General features: G+C 32.2%; 3 protein-coding genes across 3 annotated transcripts; 2 read left to right on the top strand and 1 right to left on the bottom strand.

The window, feature by feature from the left end:
* Nucleotides 1–7526: 7526 nt before the first annotated feature.
* On the bottom strand, nt 7527–8583 carry LOC104738138 (protein S40-4). The gene has a single exon (XM_010458365.3). The coding sequence runs from the start codon at nt 8274–8276 to the stop codon at nt 7764–7766; it is 513 nt and encodes a 170-aa protein (XP_010456667.1). The 5' UTR covers nt 8277–8583; the 3' UTR covers nt 7527–7763.
* Nucleotides 8584–13013: 4430 nt separating this feature from the next.
* LOC104738121 (large ribosomal subunit protein uL11x) lies at nt 13014–13728 on the top strand. The gene has a single exon (XM_010458352.3). The coding sequence runs from the start codon at nt 13074–13076 to the stop codon at nt 13572–13574; it is 501 nt and encodes a 166-aa protein (XP_010456654.1). The 5' UTR covers nt 13014–13073; the 3' UTR covers nt 13575–13728.
* Nucleotides 13729–16948: 3220 nt separating this feature from the next.
* On the top strand, nt 16949–18832 carry LOC104738110 (putative aquaporin PIP2-4). Its single transcript, XM_010458345.3, has 4 exons — nt 16949–17392; nt 17881–18031; nt 18145–18430; nt 18523–18832. The coding sequence occupies exons 1-4, from the start codon at nt 17086–17088 to the stop codon at nt 18634–18636; spliced, it is 858 nt and encodes a 285-aa protein (XP_010456647.2). The 5' UTR covers nt 16949–17085; the 3' UTR covers nt 18637–18832.
* Nucleotides 18833–19430: the final 598 nt, after the last annotated feature.

The following is a 19430-nucleotide window of genomic DNA, read 5'->3' as shown; positions in this document are numbered from 1 at the left end:
TCCTTAAATCCAGACAATCTTTTTATGGCGCCTTTCCCTTCAGTCTTCAATTATCCGTCACACATCGCCGCACTATTTTTCACTTTTGTTTCTTTCTTTCTTTTATTTACCACAGCCACATACTTAAATCCTTTTCTCTATACATATGCATCTTGTTAAATAACATACGTAAAGGCCTCTGAATTACAACAACAACAACAGTAGAACAAACAAAACTACTGCATTAGATCATATTAAAGTTTAAACAGTTGGAACAAAATATATATATGAAATATTATGTAGGATCTATCAAATTTCACCTAACTCCTCTAAGCTTTTTTATTGCTCAACCTTGGCAAACACAATTTTCATTTAAACACGTTGATTCATTTGATCTTTTACAGTTAACTTGACAATACATAATTAGAAAAACATTGTAGTTGTTTTTTATTTACTCTTTTTTTTTCATGTAAGACCATTTCAGTATTCTATACTATAAAAACGAAAAGTGTTGATGATGTGTTATTTCCATCAGCTTTTCGCATGCGCCAAAAGCAACTCTCACGTGCTGACCACACATTTACACCTAATTTATCTCTTTTATTTTTTTTAGTGTTATTATTTTCAACCATTTTTTTTTATCATTTTATAAACTGTGACTATATAAATTATACTATAATTATCGATACGATCTAGTTGTTAGTAATCGGCAAAATAACAACATTATAATCTCCAAATTCTTTACCAACTGCATAATCTTTCAGAATTGAATACTAATAATCTTTCTTCAACTCTTATATGATTCTATAACAATTATATTAGAAAATCAAAAGCATTTAGCTGTTCAATAATTTTTTGATAACAAACAAAATCACTAAACGATAAGTTCAATCTTTAGCAACATTATGTTTGACGTTTTCACCATTTACAAGTTACCGCTTGTTAGTATAGAAAATAGAGAACCACAATCGAAATTTGGATTAGTGAAGTGGTATGTTTCTAATTAGTCGAACTAATTACATCCATCTGATTGTTACTATCATACCTAAATCTGTTGCTTTTATGGGGTTTCCTTCTGTCATAATTTTTTTCTATCTTGATTCAAACTTTGAGACACCTTGTCGTTAGTTATGACTGATAATGATAATTCACAAATTCACATAGTACTACGAGTATCTATATATATAGTGACCCATGTGCTTGATTGTTTCACAAGCGACAAATTAAACAGTTAGGAAATTAGTTTAATTAAAGATTGTTATATAATTATCAACTTCTTCTTTTTAACTTGCGGTTGAATTTAGTCTTTTTGCTCACAATGATTACCTTATTTTATTTTTCTTAGTGTCTAGTGATGAAACCAATTATTCTATGTATGTTCTATTCTTTCAAGTCTCATAAAACAGATCATGCGCTATATTCTATATGTATGTGTAACAACAAGACGACAAAAAAAAAAACACTAAACAAAAAGAATAATCTGAAACCTTAAGAAACTGTTAAATCCGAACAATTTGGTTTAACATATCCAAATAATTTGCCAGAGATAAATTATTCGACTGCTTATCTCACCATTCCACATTCGACCACATGCACATAAATATTCAATTGTCTTTAAGAAAACATAGTTAAAATGTTCCTTTTAAGATACAGGACAAGCTAGCAGATCCTAAACACATATGACTTGATTACATTATCATATTCACATATACAACAACAACATCTTACAAATACCCAAGCTAAGCTCTAACATAAACTAAAAGCCCATGAGAAACAACAGTTTAACTAGCTATACAACACACCCAAAAATTTACTGTTTTATTTTAGATATCATTGAACTAAAAGACCTGATTGAACTATATCACTTTGGATAGGAAATTTAAAGTGTGCGTAAACAAAAAAGAGGGTAAAAAACAGGGAGAGATATAGACGAAGAGGGATGTCTCCATATCAAAGTGGTTGCAAGTTGCGACAAGTCTTAATTTGACTATGCACGGAGATAGAACAAAAGAAGCGTCTCCATTAATTTTCACGTAATAGTACAAAAACTCAATTATTCACATTTTTCATTTTGAGATAAACCCACTCGGAACCAAACATAAATCCAAAATTAAATATTGGAAAAGGTCAAAATGTCACATTCGTTCTTGCTTTTTTTTTTTTTGGGTTCAATATATTATCCTTTGCTTTTTAAAAAAAAAAAATTTGTCAAATATATATACTTTTGTTGATGTTGTTGTTCTTGATGGGATATTAATATTCCTCCACTTTGTCCCCCTCCTAACTTCCCCACCAAAATTTAACATTTTTCCTCTCCTATTTATTGTCCACTTTACTTACCTCCCAATCCCATTATAACGTATAGTTTTCATGTACCATACTACCATGGATGGATAATGATATGTAGAGATCAAGATCACATACAAATCACACATAGCATGACTCATATCACTCATCAGGCATCTACCTCAATTTCCCTCAAATCTTAATGTTTTCTTTCCTAGTTTGTTGAAAGTCTTTGCTTTATATTAAGGGGAAAAAAAAAAGCCTACTTCGTAATCATTTGTTTCACAAAGTGTCTCTATATATAAAATATACATACTTGTATGTACTTAAAGTGTCTCTCTACACCTAAAACTAATTAACTAAGTAATGAATAATGTTTTCAAGCAAATTAAAGATTGTTGTTACTTTTCTTTCTTTTTTATGTCAATTGTGGTTGCTTTTCCAAGTTTTTATAATTTTCAGCTAGTAATTCTCATTTGAGTTACTGATTTTAAAAATAAAAATAAAATAAAATGATTTAACCAAATATAATCTTGAATTCATTTTTCTGGTTTTATTTGTTACACGGTTTATCATTTATTAAGCTAGAATTAGTCGACAAAAATATGGTCAATTAATCATAGCATGATAAAATATAAAATTTGTAAACTTAAATAATTGTATTTTATGAATAAATATATTAAAAAATATTTGCTTTCTCAATTATATGTTCCAGATTTTTCATCTTAGTATTTTTTTATCATTACTTAATATCTCTATTTTTAGGTGGCATTTGTTGCACAAAAAAGGTGGCTCTTTATCTTCTAATCAAAATAAAAGACTGTAGTTTGAAAGACTGTAGTTTTGAAAGAAGGTAAGAAAACATTTAATAAAGGTTAAAAAACCATGGTAGAAAAATGCTTCAAAGAATGATATCAAAATAAATAGTGCACAATGGGTAAAACGAGGAAAATAAATGTTGAAATATAACTAAGTGAAGATGATAAATATCAAACTCGAACCAAGCTTTTCTAATACTCGACTCCTAGTGGCTAGTGTTTCTGATATAGTTATATAATATCATCGATTAAGCTAGCCTTATATTTGTAAAAATGTTGTGGAATATATATTTGAACCAAAAAACATGTATTGGAAAACAATGTGACAACAGTTGTGTACCGCAGCAGTCAGAAGTGGATACAAAATTATTGAATGGTGAGAGACCAACATACATTTATTGCAGCTGTGCGGTTAAAACCACACCAAACATGTTGACAAACAAAAAAAATACTACAAAACAACAACAAACACTGTCACACAATTCAAAAATATAGAATACAAATGTCATACCCTAAACCTCATGGTGAAGACTGAAGAGCATAGCAAATAAAAATATTTTTAACAATCTAAGGTTCTAAAATCGGCGGTCAAACATCTCCGACGCTCCAACTTTGACCATATCAGTCGACTAAAAAATCCTCTAGTGTTTTGTTTTGGTTTCTTATTAGGTGCCTAGGAAATTCATATGTCTATATACTCTATATAAAGTAATATATATGGAAAATCTTAAACTTTGGAGCATACAAATTGAAGAGTTGTACGAGATTACGAGACAAACTACTCTTTGGGTAAAAGTGTAGAGGGTGTGTATTATGTGTGATGATGAGATTGTTGCTCTCTTTACAGAGTTCTTGAGCCCATTCATATAAATATAGCTTATAGAAGAAAGAGGATAGTGTGGAAAATGGGATATGTTCCAATAACCCAAAAATATTTAGGGCCCATAAAAGGTCCAATCATATGGGTCCACTATGTCTCTGCGATGGGGTCGCATGAGTACTTTTAGGGGTAGCTGTCGAATGTGGAGACCTGACCTAACAGAGGACCCCATATTATCGTCGGATCCTTTCATTATTCCTTTTGTCATTCGACTAAATTCCTTTTCTAACAAAACTGAATGATTATCAAATTTCTTCTATTCACATCACATCTTTTGAAATCTTGATGATGTATTTATGTCCTCTTTCTCCTTTTGTTTTTTCTCATGGTACTATAGTCTAGATCGTTTTAAATGATGGTTTTTAGCTTTGTTAGTGTAAACGTAATACATACTTTGGATACAAGAGAGAAAGCTCCTAGGGTTGAAATTTTTTTAACCCTTTAAATAAAATGCCTTTTAACTGTTCAAAAAAAAAATCAAAACCATGTAGGAGAGAAACAGAGGATTGGTCGTCCTCGATTGGTATTGATAACGACAACTCGAAGAGTATTGCTTAAGGCTAACCTAATTAATGTAGTTGACCGGAGATTGATGTGGTACCATTTTACCCTTTTTTTATATAAACGTTCCTACACGGTTTGTACATGTGAAAAAGTTTTTAATATTTTTGACATTTTTAATCACAATGATGCAACTATAATATATTTTTGTTTGCCAAGCAATTTCGGACCTTACATGTGTTAAGTAGTAGTCCCTTTGGACATGAAACCAATACTACTCATGTTTACAACATCAAGATATTTCGTTACATGAAACTTTGAGGCGCACTTAAGTTCGTAACAGAATTGATATATCGCAGTGAAAAATATTGTACCCTAATTCTAAGTTGAATTCTTTTTTCATTCAACTTGAACATTATAATAGTAAGGAAAAAAACATGATCGTAGGTCAAAAAAAGACAAAAGTGAGTCAATTGCTCTCCTAGAAATAGTATTAAACGTGATAGACGAGTTCAGGAATTTGGGAATGATCTGAAAATTAGTGGCGACACGAAATAGAGGCGGTTGTTGTTGTACGCCCAAAGAACAAATACGCACAAAAGTATATATATAGTCAACAGATAAATTCGAGTGCTTTGCATTTGCAACATTTCTTTTTCTCTTTTTCTCCAATTTTTTTTAGTACACACAAATCCAGGGACTTGAACGCCTTCTAGGCTTTTGAATCTTGGACAAAAAGAAAAAGGAGAGAGGAAAACATAGGCCGGTAGGAGTGAAAAAAATAAAGGCATATTTTATAATTGTTTAGTACGAGAATAACTTATACATATATATCCCGATTTAAACAAATACAAAAGTATCGCATAGAGTATATATATACTTGAGCCGTAAGGATTAAACAAGGTGGAAACTTTTCTCTCTTTCATTCATATATGTATGCGTATATTATAGTATGTTGTTATAAAATAACTAAAACATTACATACTTTTATTTATAAAAAAATACCTTCCACTCGTTAATGGAGGGGGTTGTGCGTAGATTTGATTTACCACCTACTTTAGTCTTTTCGCGTAATTAGAGCACTAATCAGTATTCTTTTACTAAATTTATATGTATGACAAATTGCTGACGTAAGCATTACTCCACTGTAGAACATGGGATTTAGGGCTTCTTCATGCTGTGTTGAGGTTGAGCCTTGAACATGAGGTGAATCTTAATGCATTTGTCGTGAACATAAGATAAATTCAGATATAAATAAAGTTACATTTGATTGGTAACTTCATTTTGCAAAATTGTTGTCGAAGATAGTGTTTCCGTTTCTTTTTAGATTCCATGCTAGTGTACGATAGATTATCACGATAAGTTCAAATATGTTAAATTATATAAAAGGGAAATGTTCCTCTCTTTTTGCTGATGAGATTGTAAATGTTTTTATATCTTCCAATTGTAAGAGTTTTTGACAAAGAAAACGAAAATGTAGTAGTGGATAAGCCCACAAAGATAAAATCTATATTATATAACCATCTATAGTGGATTTGGGCTTTATAATTGTGGGTCTTTGACATTATGGTGGAATCACATGTACATATGCACAACAATATTATTAACCCTAATAAATCAGAAAAAGACTACTTAAATTAATATGGTTGTAACTTGTAACTTGCACTCTCTAAAGACTGCTAATAATATATAAATTTGACATTTCATTTTCACTAACAAGGAGTGTGTCATATTACATCTTGAACAGTTGAATTAGAAAAAGTTAACATGATGATTGATGGATGACTATAACAGATGTGGACTGTTCATCTAACTTGGTGGATTTTAAAACTTATAAATAATTTAGGAGATGTCATTTACCAATCAAGACAGATTACTTTTAGTTTTAAAGAATTAATAATCCTTAATACTTTTATTTATCTATCATCATCACTTCTTACCCAAGAGATTTTGTGTGCAAGATGTTGTCATGTTGTAAGAAAACAAGACACAATTCATCATGTTTCTCTTGTAATTTGCTTATAAAATTTGTTGTATGTATGGGTATGTTGTCATATACTACTGATTCTTATATTTAAACACAAAACATATCAAATCCAAACATAATGAAATGCCATTCATCTAAAGGATCAACTGAAAACAAATTATTTCAAACTTTTGTCGTAACAATATTGGTCAGTATTCGAGCATGACCGTTTCGGATCCTTATGAGCTCACCTCCAAATCTACCTACTCTCATACTTATTCCTCTTCCCCGAGTTTGTTTACTTTTGACTAGTAATGTGGTCCTCTTCAACGTTCTAATTTGAATGTGAGAGAGAGAGTCTTCGAGAGGACTCAATTTAAGAAGAAGAGCCTCATTACAATAGACCTTTCTTGCGGGTCCTATAAATTTATTCTCATCTATGTTTGTAATTAATATTCAATGCTACTACTTATTTCCATTTCTCTCTTTTTTTGGTAAAAGAAGAAAATATCTGTTACAAATTAAGTTTGAAGATAACTACAAATTCTTAGACAGGATAAGATTTGTTGTTAGGTTTTACTTGGATAAGATGATGATATATTTGGTAGCAAATGTAACTTTTTTTCTTTCTAGTTTCACAAACCCTTTTTTTACCTTAAATTCTATAGGGAAAACGAACATGCAGATAGATAAATTCCAACTTTTAATTTGTTAATTAGGAGAAAGTGGAAAAAGCATAATCCACGAGAAATCATTCACATGAACTACATGTCTTATAATCCCTTACACGAAAACCGAATTAGTAGAGATTAAACCATACCTTTAAAAATTATAATACTAATGTTTTTTTAAAAAAATTAAGAGAATAATTCATGAAGCAACAATGTCACTTTCATGTGTTTGTAGCCTCTGCTTTTCTCACCCACCTCATCAAACACCCAAAACAAAACAAAAAAAAATCCCCAACTAATAATATTTAACTTTTTGCCCCAACTTTTCAATTTTATCCATTTCCCACCCCTGTATTTACTTATATCAATAAAATTACCCAAAATCTGAATTTACAGTAATAAAATTCGAATCAACTGTGAAAATCTGATAAAAACATTATCCATTACTCATTACGCAAAATGTGATAAAAATCTCACAAAAAATTACAAAGGGTAAGATATTGGGAAATTAACGATAAATGGAGGGCATTTCTAGAAATATTACATGCGCTCTCTCTCTCTCTCTCTCTCTTCTCTGACAGTTACATAAAGAGAAAATGATTGAAGTAAGCCAAAAAAAAAAACAAAAATTACAGGAAAAGTCCAAAAGTTTCGAGATATTATTAATCTTGGAAACCAATTTTTTCAAAAATAGCATTTCTCACCCTACTCAGATCTCTTCCTTTCAATGTCCTCCCAATACCTTCATGAACCGAGAACGAAGCCATCCTCGTCTTCGCCAGAAACTCATGCGGCGGCAACCAACCTCCACCGTCTTCACAATCGTCGTCATCTTCATCGTCGTCGTTATCCTCGATGCTTCTCCGACGGTTATCTCGGTACTCTCCACGGAGAATCTTAGACCAGTCCGGCACGTTAACGGGAAGCGACGACGCGGCTGTCACGGCGGAGGAACGATTCGTTGGTTTTTTAGCGGATCTGGACGGTGTAGCAGAGATTTTGCGGCGAAAGTCCGGTGAATCGGTGTGGATTTGGTTGTAGAGATCTGATTCGTCGAATTCGAGACCGGAATCGTTGGTGGTTGTTGTGGTGGTGGTGGTGAAGTAGGAAGACGGCTGATCTGTGCCGAGAAATCGATAGCTAGGTCTAGCGTAGTAACTCTTCCCCGTCGCCATTAAATAAAACAAAGAAGAAGAAGAAGAAGAAGGAAGAGATTTTTATAATAAATAATGATTTGTGAATTTGGTTTGCTGTGATGAAGAAGAAGAAAGAGTCATGAGGGAGTCTTTGGTTTTATACACACAAAAAAAAAAGAGGTTTCTTTGTTTTTTTGGATAAATTGGATAAGGGACCCTTAACTTCCAGTTTCCGTCAGTTTTTGAAATTACGTTATCACCCTTGGATTTTTAATGAAGTGTCGAAAATATGCAAAAAGGATTTTCTAAGAATATTTACATGTGGCGTGTTTGGCATATTCTTCAAAAAAACTTTTGTCTCTCGCAAAAAAAGAATTATTCAAGACTTTAAATTAGTAAATTTCAACAATATCTATTAGTATTTGGTGTTTCATATTACCATATATTTACACTATCTATCACTAAATCCACAAAAGGAATTTTTAATGAGTATATACGAATCCAAAATAATGGCATTTATTAATTTCACATAGTTATGAATATAGAAAAAAAAAATATAATCTATCCCTAAACATAAGAAATATCATATCTATGTTTGGGTCAATATCATACCATTTATATGGCATCGAATGGTTGAATGAATTTATCAACGAAATTAAAGACTTATTGTTCAAGTTATTTTGACTGTGATTTAATTTATAGCTTGCTAGATCTATGAACATTTATTACATGGATTTATAGTATATTAAAATTCTAGTAATAATTAAGACTACATGATTTTCTAGAAGTTTAATATAATTTAATAATATTATGTGAGAAACTTTAAATAACATATAATTTGAAATTGAAGGACTATGTTTTATACTAGGTTGTTTTTTAAAGTAAAGTTTTAATGATATTGATAATTGTAAAAATATTGGATGTTCTATAAATTTGAGGATAATGCAGACTTGAAATAGAAGTATATATATAAGAATGATTCACACCAAAAAAAAAAAAATAATGATTAAAATTATTTTTGCATGGACGGAGAATATGATGGAATATAATACTAATATACTACTAGTATAAGGCTCTCTCGACCGTTTGGAAACTTACGAGGTTGGTCGGTGTGATCGGCGCGGGGAACCAGAACCGTCGAAAAGGATATTACATCATAACTTAGCCGTTCCACACTTGGACAACTTTTATTAATAATTTTATATCTTTCAATATCCAATGAAAACACTCTGCACAAAGCTTACCACTCGTGCTTTGCCTTCCCTCGTGGTCTTTTTTCTTATTTTCTCTTCCCTATAACATATTCCGTATTAGTATTAAACTACTAATTGTTTTATGTTGGACTATTTTGTTTTTGATTATGGTTAATAAGTCTTTCAGAGTTCAGTCTCTCTGGCTTTCTTACTTTATTATACAGATAGCTAAAAATTATATAGCCGCACAGATTCTTCCACAGTTCACACTAACAAGATTATTAATTTAATGACTAATCTTGTGTAGTTTAAAGTCGTGACTAATATTACTATAAGTAATTATGAGTTAAACACGCTACTCTAGTGGTTATCACGAGAAATTTGTGTAACACATATTATTGTACTTAACATTTTTATATTTTTAATTAGTATTTTGAAACTACCTGATCATGCTGATGCAAGTTTCTTGTTTCTTCTGGCACAAAAAAAAAATATCAAAAATAGGGGAATCTTAGGTAGCTTTCACCAAAAAACAAAAGAAAACCGACTTGTTTGTTATATCAAAAATAAATCGACAAAATAATAGGACTATAAAAATCTTAAGAAGAAGTTCGTCGACAAGAATTTTTTTTTGTAATGATCTGAATTTAAGCCTAATAAAAATGTAGATAGATGTTTTTTCCTGACTTCTCTTAATAAAAAAAAATATATTTTTGAAAATTTTTAATGGATAATATAGATTCTCTTCTCGTACCTCTTAAAAAAAAATATCTATACAGAAAAATTTGGTTCAAGTTATTTTATTTTGTTTTTTGTCGTGACTCTCGTCGGGTGGGGTTGGTTTCATCACTTTCTCCTTTCCCCAGTTCCAAGAGAAAGACAAAAGAGCTTAGATAGTCTTCACACGATCAGGACACGTGTCGTAATAAACACGTGGTATCAACTTATCTTTAGATGGATGCCACCTGATAGTAGGACCCACTCATCTGATCTAAACGCGTTTTACTATCTTGCCAGCTGGCATTTTCAGGACTAGTCCTTTCGTTTTCTTCTCTCTCTCGAGATGTTCTCTCACGCGCGACAGACTCGTACCATCTCGATGATAATAATATCTCATCGATGCGAGTGGGAGAGTTTTGTATGTGTGTTGTTGTTCCACGAGATTCGTTTGAACTTTGAAACTCTCTTTGTTGTTTGTTTGGTTTGGTCCTATTTTGCTTTGTTATGTGTTTTGCTCTAATTAATAGTTTCCTTTTTTGCGGTTTTTTTTTTTGTGTGTTTATCCACATCTATGTATGCTTTAAATAATAATTTATACATTTTTGTTACGGAGTAGGATTGTAACGTGGAAAGTATAAAAAATTATACGGTCAATATTACGCTACGCGTCATTTTCCACATTGTATGAAAATAATTACTATAGTTTGTCTTTTTGTATTTACGTGTACTGTTTTTTTTTTGCTTTTTTTTGTTTTTTTTTTTTTTTTTTTTTTTTTGCTTTCTTTATAATAGTAGTTTGTGTTTTGGAATATATTATGGTCATTTTATTTCTCCCTTAAACCTTAGTTAGAAACAGTAGATATGTATAGAGCCGATTTCGATCAAATCGTTTAAGAAAACGGATAAAAGCATTATTTATCGGTTTTTTCATTCAGATGTCGACATAGTGGGCACATAGATATTATTTTTAAATTTAAGTAGCCGAGTATTAAAAAATAATTTGAAAAAAGGAAAAGTTAAAATACTGCGCTGTAACAGTGATGACGATGATGATGATAATAAAGTGACTTTATTACGAAGAAACTACTATAATAAAATAAATGCTTTGTCCAATCATGTTATCCTTTCCAGAAAGTTACGAGGTGAAACCATATAACACAATAATAATAAATGAACAAAACTTAAAAATTGTTTTTAAATTGATACAGCTACCAGTCACAAGGCTCAGGGGAAAAGTTGGGAATATGATTTATACAATTTTTTAAGTTAGTGGTGAATCATTGGGCTATTTTAATATACATTTGATTACGCTGAGCTTTTTTCAGTGATTAATCGATTAGATGCTAATGTTACTCCATTTTTTACTACTATAATTCAGCTGCTCCATGTAAGATCAGCGATGACATGCATAAATTTAGAATGATGCAACGAAATTTGTAACCATTGTTCCAATAATTTGATGACCATTGTTTTAAGAGTTTTTGTAATTTTAAAATGTAAACTCCATAATTTTTTTTTCTTAGAAGGAAAATTCACGACAGTTTTTGTAACTGTACGAAAAAAAAAAGTTTTGTGGCTGTAACAAATTTCTAGATTTTGGAACACCGAAATCATAGAATTGCTCGTTGTCTAACACCTGTTATCAATGGCATAAGATTTCTACGTCGTCAACACACATATAATCAAAATTTGATTATTATAGTTACATACCTCATTTTTCTGACTAGTGGTTACGAAACAATTTATTAGTATTATTCTTGAACACTATAGTATATTAATATATGTAAGTATATATGGGTATATTTTTAAACAAACGGTTTGAAGATTAGTGTGACCATTGTGCAATATCTTTGAATTGAATATACAAATACGTATACGAAAGGCTTAAATGGTTTTGTCTCTTGTATGGGTACATATAATACTATCCAGTATCTATCTGTCTTTGACATTATCTTTCTCATACCTTGAACTTCGATCAATTTTCTTACCTCTCCATACATATTTATTTGTGTAAATTGTAATGTATGTATATACCCATTCCTCTTTGAAAACTTCAATCACAATGTACTGATCCGGAAGCATATGCACAGTATTGGTATATTCCTTATCTCAAAGTTGATAATAATATCCGGTCCAACCACTTACGTAAAATTCGGTACATGCCATAATTGACCAATTACATAAGACTGGATTAGCTTTTTTTAGGTAGGTGGAGAGGAAACTAGAGAGGAGCACAAAGTTTGTATGCGCTTGTTAAATGAAATTTTACATTAAAGGTTCACAAGCACACTTACATCTCTAACATAATTGATTAGAGCTTACACGTGTTTCATCAAAGCTAATGATCATCGCCTAGTTAATCAAAATATTCAACTTCAACCTTAACGAACACGACAAAACTAGTAAACTTTAGCTTATTTCTCAATTTTGTTTACCATTTAGTGTAGCCAACACAAAATACGATAGATGAAACTTGATATTTTTTGCGTCAACGCGGTAACCATTGCAAGTCGTCTACTACTCTCTTCCTGTGGCATTATTATTAGTTAATGGAAAGCCTCGAGAAAGGCTGAAACATTGGACTTTCAGATCTTACAAGGCCGTACTTAATAACACAAGAGTCCATTAACTTTTTTGTTTTTGGATAAAATTAGCCCAATGACAAATAAACTCATATTCCGAAATCAACCCTTTCTAAAAATCTCACAGACATCTCTCGAACCAGACCGAACCGAAACATAAAACGTGAACATAATGTTTTGATTTAACCAATTGCAACTCTATTTTCAATTTCGGTTTACGGGAAATTAAACCCGTATTGGGGGGATAAGCTCGTAATTTCAAATCAAACCCTAACTACATATAAACACACTACGAAACCCTAGAAACTGAGAGTGAGTGAAAAAGAAAAGATTACGAGAAAATGCCGCCGAAGTTAGACCCGTCTCAGATCGTGGACGTCTACGTCCGAGTAACCGGAGGTGAGGTCGGAGCAGCGTCATCACTCGCTCCAAAGATCGGTCCACTCGGTCTCGCGCCAAAGAAGATAGGAGAAGACATAGCAAAAGAGACAGCTAAAGAATGGAAAGGCTTAAGAGTCACAGTGAAGCTAACGGTCCAGAACCGTCAAGCTAAGGTCACAGTGGTTCCTTCAGCAGCGGCTTTGGTAATCAAGGCGTTAAAGGAGCCAGAGAGAGATAGGAAAAAGGTGAAGAACATTAAACATAATGGGAACATTTCGTTTGATGATGTGATTGAGATTGCTAAAATCATGAGGCCTAGATCTATTGCTAAGGAATTGAGTGGAACTGTGAAGGAGATTTTGGGAACTTGTGTGTCTGTTGGTTGTACTGTTGATGGTAAAGATCCTAAGGATCTTCAGGAAGAGATCAACAGTGGTGACATTGATGTTCCTAATGAGTGATTTTAAGGTTTTTTTTTTTTTGAGGATTTTTGCGGTTTAGTATAATACTACTATATTGCAGTATTGAGAATTCTGAAAGATTGATTTGTGGCTTTTGCACATTTGAGAATCCTTTCTTGGGATATATTATATTAGAATGCTTTCATTTCTTTAATCTATCAGTTTTGTTTTTGAATGTTCAAAGATGATACTCAGTAACATGATTGAGTGGTTGTAATGTGATTTGATTGGTATTGTTACATTGTTACATTGTTTGTTGATCTCTCTATCTGTTAAGCTTTTAACTCACTATGCACTCTTTGATTTTGCTATGAACCTGATGGTGAATTGAATTAAATCATAACGGGAATTTGAGTTTATTTGAGCAGTGTTCTTTGGATTTCTTTAGCTAGATCGATCATTCAGATAAGTGGGTTTTGATGTATTGGTAGAGAGTGATGTCTACATAAAAAGGTTTATAACACACTGTAGAATGTTGTAAAAAGGCTCTGTTTATTGTTTTAGCAGTGCCCTTTTGTGTTTCGATTACCTTTCTGGTTGGGATATACAATTCTTTCTCTGACTTGCTTGTTTTATGTCTTAAGATTGGTCTTGAATTTTAATTGGTATGATAAGTCTATAGATTAAGCGCAAAGACATGTTGATGATTGGTTAACAAAGTTTTGGTTAAGGTTTGTTGTTGTGTTTTGTTTTTACTACTCTACACTGATATCGACCTCGAACCTTCTCTGCCCAATGGGGCTTCCAACGATTACTGAAACCATAAGTCACCTAGTATTTAAACTAATGGAATTAAAGAAGAATTACGTGCTCATTATCTTCTTCTAACCTAGTGTTAAACTGAAAAAGAACTAACAATTAAATGGGTTTTGGGGAGAAGATCAGTAAAGACATTAGATGGGAATCAAAGTGAACCTCTTACCTACTTTCTTGACAAGTAGTGTTGTGTTGAAATTCTCTTAGTAAATAAATACTCCAGTGGGATTAAAAATCACGGTGGTTGTCCAACCCAAACATGAAGGATCAGAGATCCCCCAATTGGAGCTGTGATGAATAAAAGCAGATGCTCTGTTTTTGGCCATTCTGTCAACAAGCTTCCAGTATTAGTGTCAGCGGCAGGGTGGTGGATTGGTGCAATTAACAATGTTCTCACGTCAGACGTCGTTAAAGAAAGCTTGTTATGCGATGAGAAGAGTATGTTTCTGTGCATATGGCTCTAAGAAAGCACCAATTGAATCAACAAAAACTAATCTAGTGGGGTTGACCGTTAGTGCAAACGAGTCTCCTCAACATTTATAGTCTATCCAATGTATGGTTTCGACCCAAAATAGAAAAAAAGTGAAACAAGAATAATTAAGCTACTTATGTGCTTCTCTGGTATATTTCAACGATGTTCTCAGTTGAATTCATTTTTCTATTTTAAAAACATCAATTGTATAAAAGATATGTGGTGATCCTTCATTGTCACTAAATAATTTGTTGATGTTGATATCAAACAGACGATAACGTACTGATCTACATATTTCATTTTGCTACAAAAATAAAATTGGTTGCTGAAATTTAGTTATCTAAAACAAAATTGCAAAACACACATTAAATTATATACAAACTCTGAAACTTGCATCCATCGTGCTATTAAAATCTAAACAAAAAATGCATAAACATGGTCACATGATGGATTTATATATGGTCTCACACATACATGTAATTAGATTGATAATATATTATATATGCATCATGCATGCATCAAGCATGTAAGTCCAACATTAATTGAATAATTGGAAGGGTAAGGAGCAAATTACGTGTACAGAAGAGTTCCCCTGGCAAGGATAACATATAATAAGAGCTTCAACGTTGTTCGAATTTTTGCATGTCATGGATCTCATTCTTATCATCGTATCCTCATTATTTGTTCTTTTCCGGACAGCAAACTCCACTTGCAAAACTAATGAACATAATCATTTCTATTAAGCCTTGAAATTAAGTTTAACCCAAGTTTACTCTTTTTTCAATCCTTAAAACTGAAAACCAAAAATGTAACCAAACATAAAACAAACTTAAAACTAACCTCTTCACATTTAGTTTACTTTCTAACCGAAATCCGAATTGAAAACCAACTTTACACTATTCTATAAATAATTTACATGAAACTTTATACCCTTTTTCTGTGTCAACCTGAAAATCTATACTTTTATAGAACTTTTTTTTATAATGTGGGTGGGATGAGACGTTGCTTGCTCACTGAACAAACCATTAATTGCAGAAAATTCTTGCACGCTAAATTGTAATTCCCAAAAAAGGGCATCTTTCTTCATATGCTAATTAGTTACGAAACCTTTATAAGATTCCTATTTCCTCATACTTCTTCTGTCTGGACCTTTTTGTTATATAGTATATGTAGTGTGGTAATTATATTCTAAACTAGTTCTAAACCCGTTAATGTCGCATATATATAAATAACTTGAAATTGTGACGGCATTGATATAGACTTGTTTCGGAATACTTTATATGCATGTTCAGAAAACGTTAGTAGATAAATATATCCTTATTTATGAATGAGTTTGTTATCCATATATCTATATCATTTTAGTTGATAGATAGAACTTATTTGTTGTTTATATAAAAACCACTTTATTTTATAACCATATATAGGTAATTTCATATTAGATTTTTTAAAAAAATTATGGACTGGTTCAGCTAGAATATAAAGCATCCTTGTTAACTACACCTTCATTCAAATATTTCTTGATAATCCTCATTTAGTCTAACAGGTTGGACTATTTATAACTTATAACAAAAAACATAAAATAAAAATCTAAAAAATGAATAATTGACGTTGAAATAAAATATAATAAGGAGATATAATTTGACGTTGCAACAACAATTGCAAAACATAAAAACATGGGTCGACCAATTAAAGAAATACAAACACAAGAATGTCTAAATCGAGGGGTTGGTTGGACGGCTTAAAACAAGTTTATCCTCCTCTAATCATACAATTAAGACAGCTTGATCCTTGGTTATGTTATTCGGAAAAAAATGTAATGGTGAATTGAAGAAGCATCTTACGCTTGACTTAAGATTGGTGTACACAAAAGGATTTGCTTCAAGGAATTTTGCTTTGCTAAAATAATACTCGTAAGTTACTATGAGAAGTAAGATTAATAATCGTCATATTTTTAAAAAAAAGATTGTAATCAGGTTAATTAGCAAATCACTTCTTCACAATATTGACAAACATACAAAACAGAGATGTTTCTCATAATACCACCACCAGCTCATTTGAGGCACGGATTAGAGATAAGATTCCTTCATAATTATATTTCCTCCAAAATATGTTTTCAATTAACTGTCCACATCATTATTAACCACATATTTAATTGTCTTATAATGTACTTATACCAAACCTTTACACAGTCTCTCTAATGTATATATATACACATCACACAAACCAAAAAGCTACAAATCTGAACAAACATTAAAACTCATCTCTCTCTCATCATCTTTGGCCATGGCAAAAGACTTGGATGTGCAAGAGGGTGGACCCCCGGCCGCCAGAGACTACAAGGATCCACCTCCAGCACCATTGTTGGACATGGAGGAGCTTAGGAAGTGGTCGCTCTATAGAGCGGTTATAGCTGAATTTGTGGCGACACTTTTGTTCCTTTACGTCTCAGTCCTCACCGTTATCGGCTACAAAGCTCAAACCGATGCAAACGCCGGAGGAGTGGACTGTGGCGGCGTAGGGATATTGGGAATTGCATGGGCTTTCGGTGGAATGATCTTTGTTCTCGTTTACTGTACCGCCGGTATCTCCGGTAAGTATAATTCCATACAAACGTTCGAGTCACGGCATATAGATTTTTCACTTAATAATAAAGTTAGAAATATTATAGTTTAGATCAAAATAATTAACGTAGTTTAATTAGAGATGGTAAATTTGAGTTATATAGTGTGACTCCGGGGTTGTTTAACTTTTGGTGTGGTTTTAGTTTGGAAATATTTTCATATTTTCTACTTAAGAAAATGTCAACTCTTGGTTTGTTTTAGGTTTTGTCTATCTATATGAATTTTTAGGTAGATTCAATTTTTTGACCAAAAAAAAAAGGTAGATTCAATTCAGTCTTTGTTCAAAAAAAAAAAAAAAATAGTAGATTCAATTCGGTTTTCATATAGATATTCTGTTCGTTCTGGATTGGTTCGTTTTGAATTAGTTTGTTAATTTCGATTTATAATAAACTAAAATATTGTACATCCTTAATTATACAATTCATTTGACTAATTAATTTGGTTTTTGTTTTTGAAGGTGGTCACATAAATCCGGCTGTGACGATGGGACTGTTCCTTGCTAGAAAAGTGTCACTAGTGCGGACAGTGTTGTACATTGTGGCTCAGTGCCTTGGTGCCATATGCGGTTGCGGTCTTGTCAAAGCATTCCAAAGCTCTTACTACACCAGGTTTCATAATATCTCAAAACTCTTCAAAATTTTTTGGTTTTATATATGGTCTAATTAAATATGAATCCTATCATATGGTTGTACTAACTACAATTTTTGGTAATTAATATTAGATATGGAGGTGGAGCCAACGAGCTCGCCGACGGCTACAACAAAGGCACCGGACTAGGTGCCGAGATCATTGGAACTTTTGTCCTCGTTTACACCGTCTTCTCGGCCACCGACCCCAAGCGAAATGCACGTGACTCCCACGTGCCAGTTTTGGCACCACTTCCCATAGGATTTGCCGTCTTCATGGTTCATTTAGCCACCATTCCCATCACCGGAACCGGAATCAACCCGGCCCGTAGCTTTGGAGCTGCCGTTATTTACAACAAGGAAAAAGCCTGGGATGACCAAGTACGTCAATAACACTTCTATATATAACATACATACATTTTTCTATAGTTTATAAAGATGTTAAAATGATTGGTTTTTAATAATTGAAACAGTGGATATTTTGGGTTGGACCGATGATCGGAGCAGCAGCGGCAGCGTTATACCATCAGTTTATTCTAAGAGCGGCTGCGATTAAAGCTCTTGGCTCCTTTAGGAGCAATGCTTAAATCTTTTTTTTTTTTAATTAAGCCATTAATCAAATTATGATTACCATGAATTCCACTACCACTGTAACATGCGAAAGTTACCTGTATTTTTCCTTCTTCTTATATATGTTCTGTCTTTTTTTTTTTTTTATAAAGCTTATGGAATCTTTTCATTCGTGTAAATGTGGTTTATTATTTAATGTTGCTTTAAGATAAATCTCAAGTTCGCTTTTATCTTTTCGTAGAGTTAACGTTAAATTTTGCTTTTCTTGATTCTATTTCATTTGGGAATCAACACACAGATGTCACACGTATGTTTTAGAATACTCAAACTTTGTACTATTTCCTTTCCACCACCTTTTTAATTAGCTCGATATGATGATTCCAGTATAATGAATATTTGTTGTCTAATAGCAAAAGCATTCATCTTTAGCTTTGCTTCTCTCTCACATATCATGAAAAATGTATTAAGATGATTTTTGTTTGATATCGAAAACAAATTCAAAACGAACCAAACTTGAATAGACGTCCAAAACGAAATTCTTAAAACAAACAACCAAGTGCTAGTATATATAGTTAAACTACATAGGACCGGATGAGTCATCTAAAGATTTAAAGATAAGAAAAGAGAAAATCGAAAATAGACACAATTGCAAAACCCAAATTGTGTGTAGTGGACCACCCGATTAATAATTTTTCCATATCCATGTTTTCATTTTCCTTTGCGGTTCCTTCAAGCTAACAAACTCTTGATGCATTCTTTATTGCCACGAGTATTACACTAAAAATATGAACAAGAGGACCAAACCTAATGA

This window comes from Camelina sativa, chromosome 2 (genome assembly GCF_030686135.1).
Source record: "Camelina sativa cultivar CO46 ecotype springtype chromosome 2, ASM3068613v1".
NCBI classification, from domain to species: Eukaryota; Viridiplantae; Streptophyta; class Magnoliopsida; order Brassicales; family Brassicaceae; genus Camelina; species Camelina sativa.
This window is presented reverse-complemented; position numbering and strand designations above follow the sequence as displayed.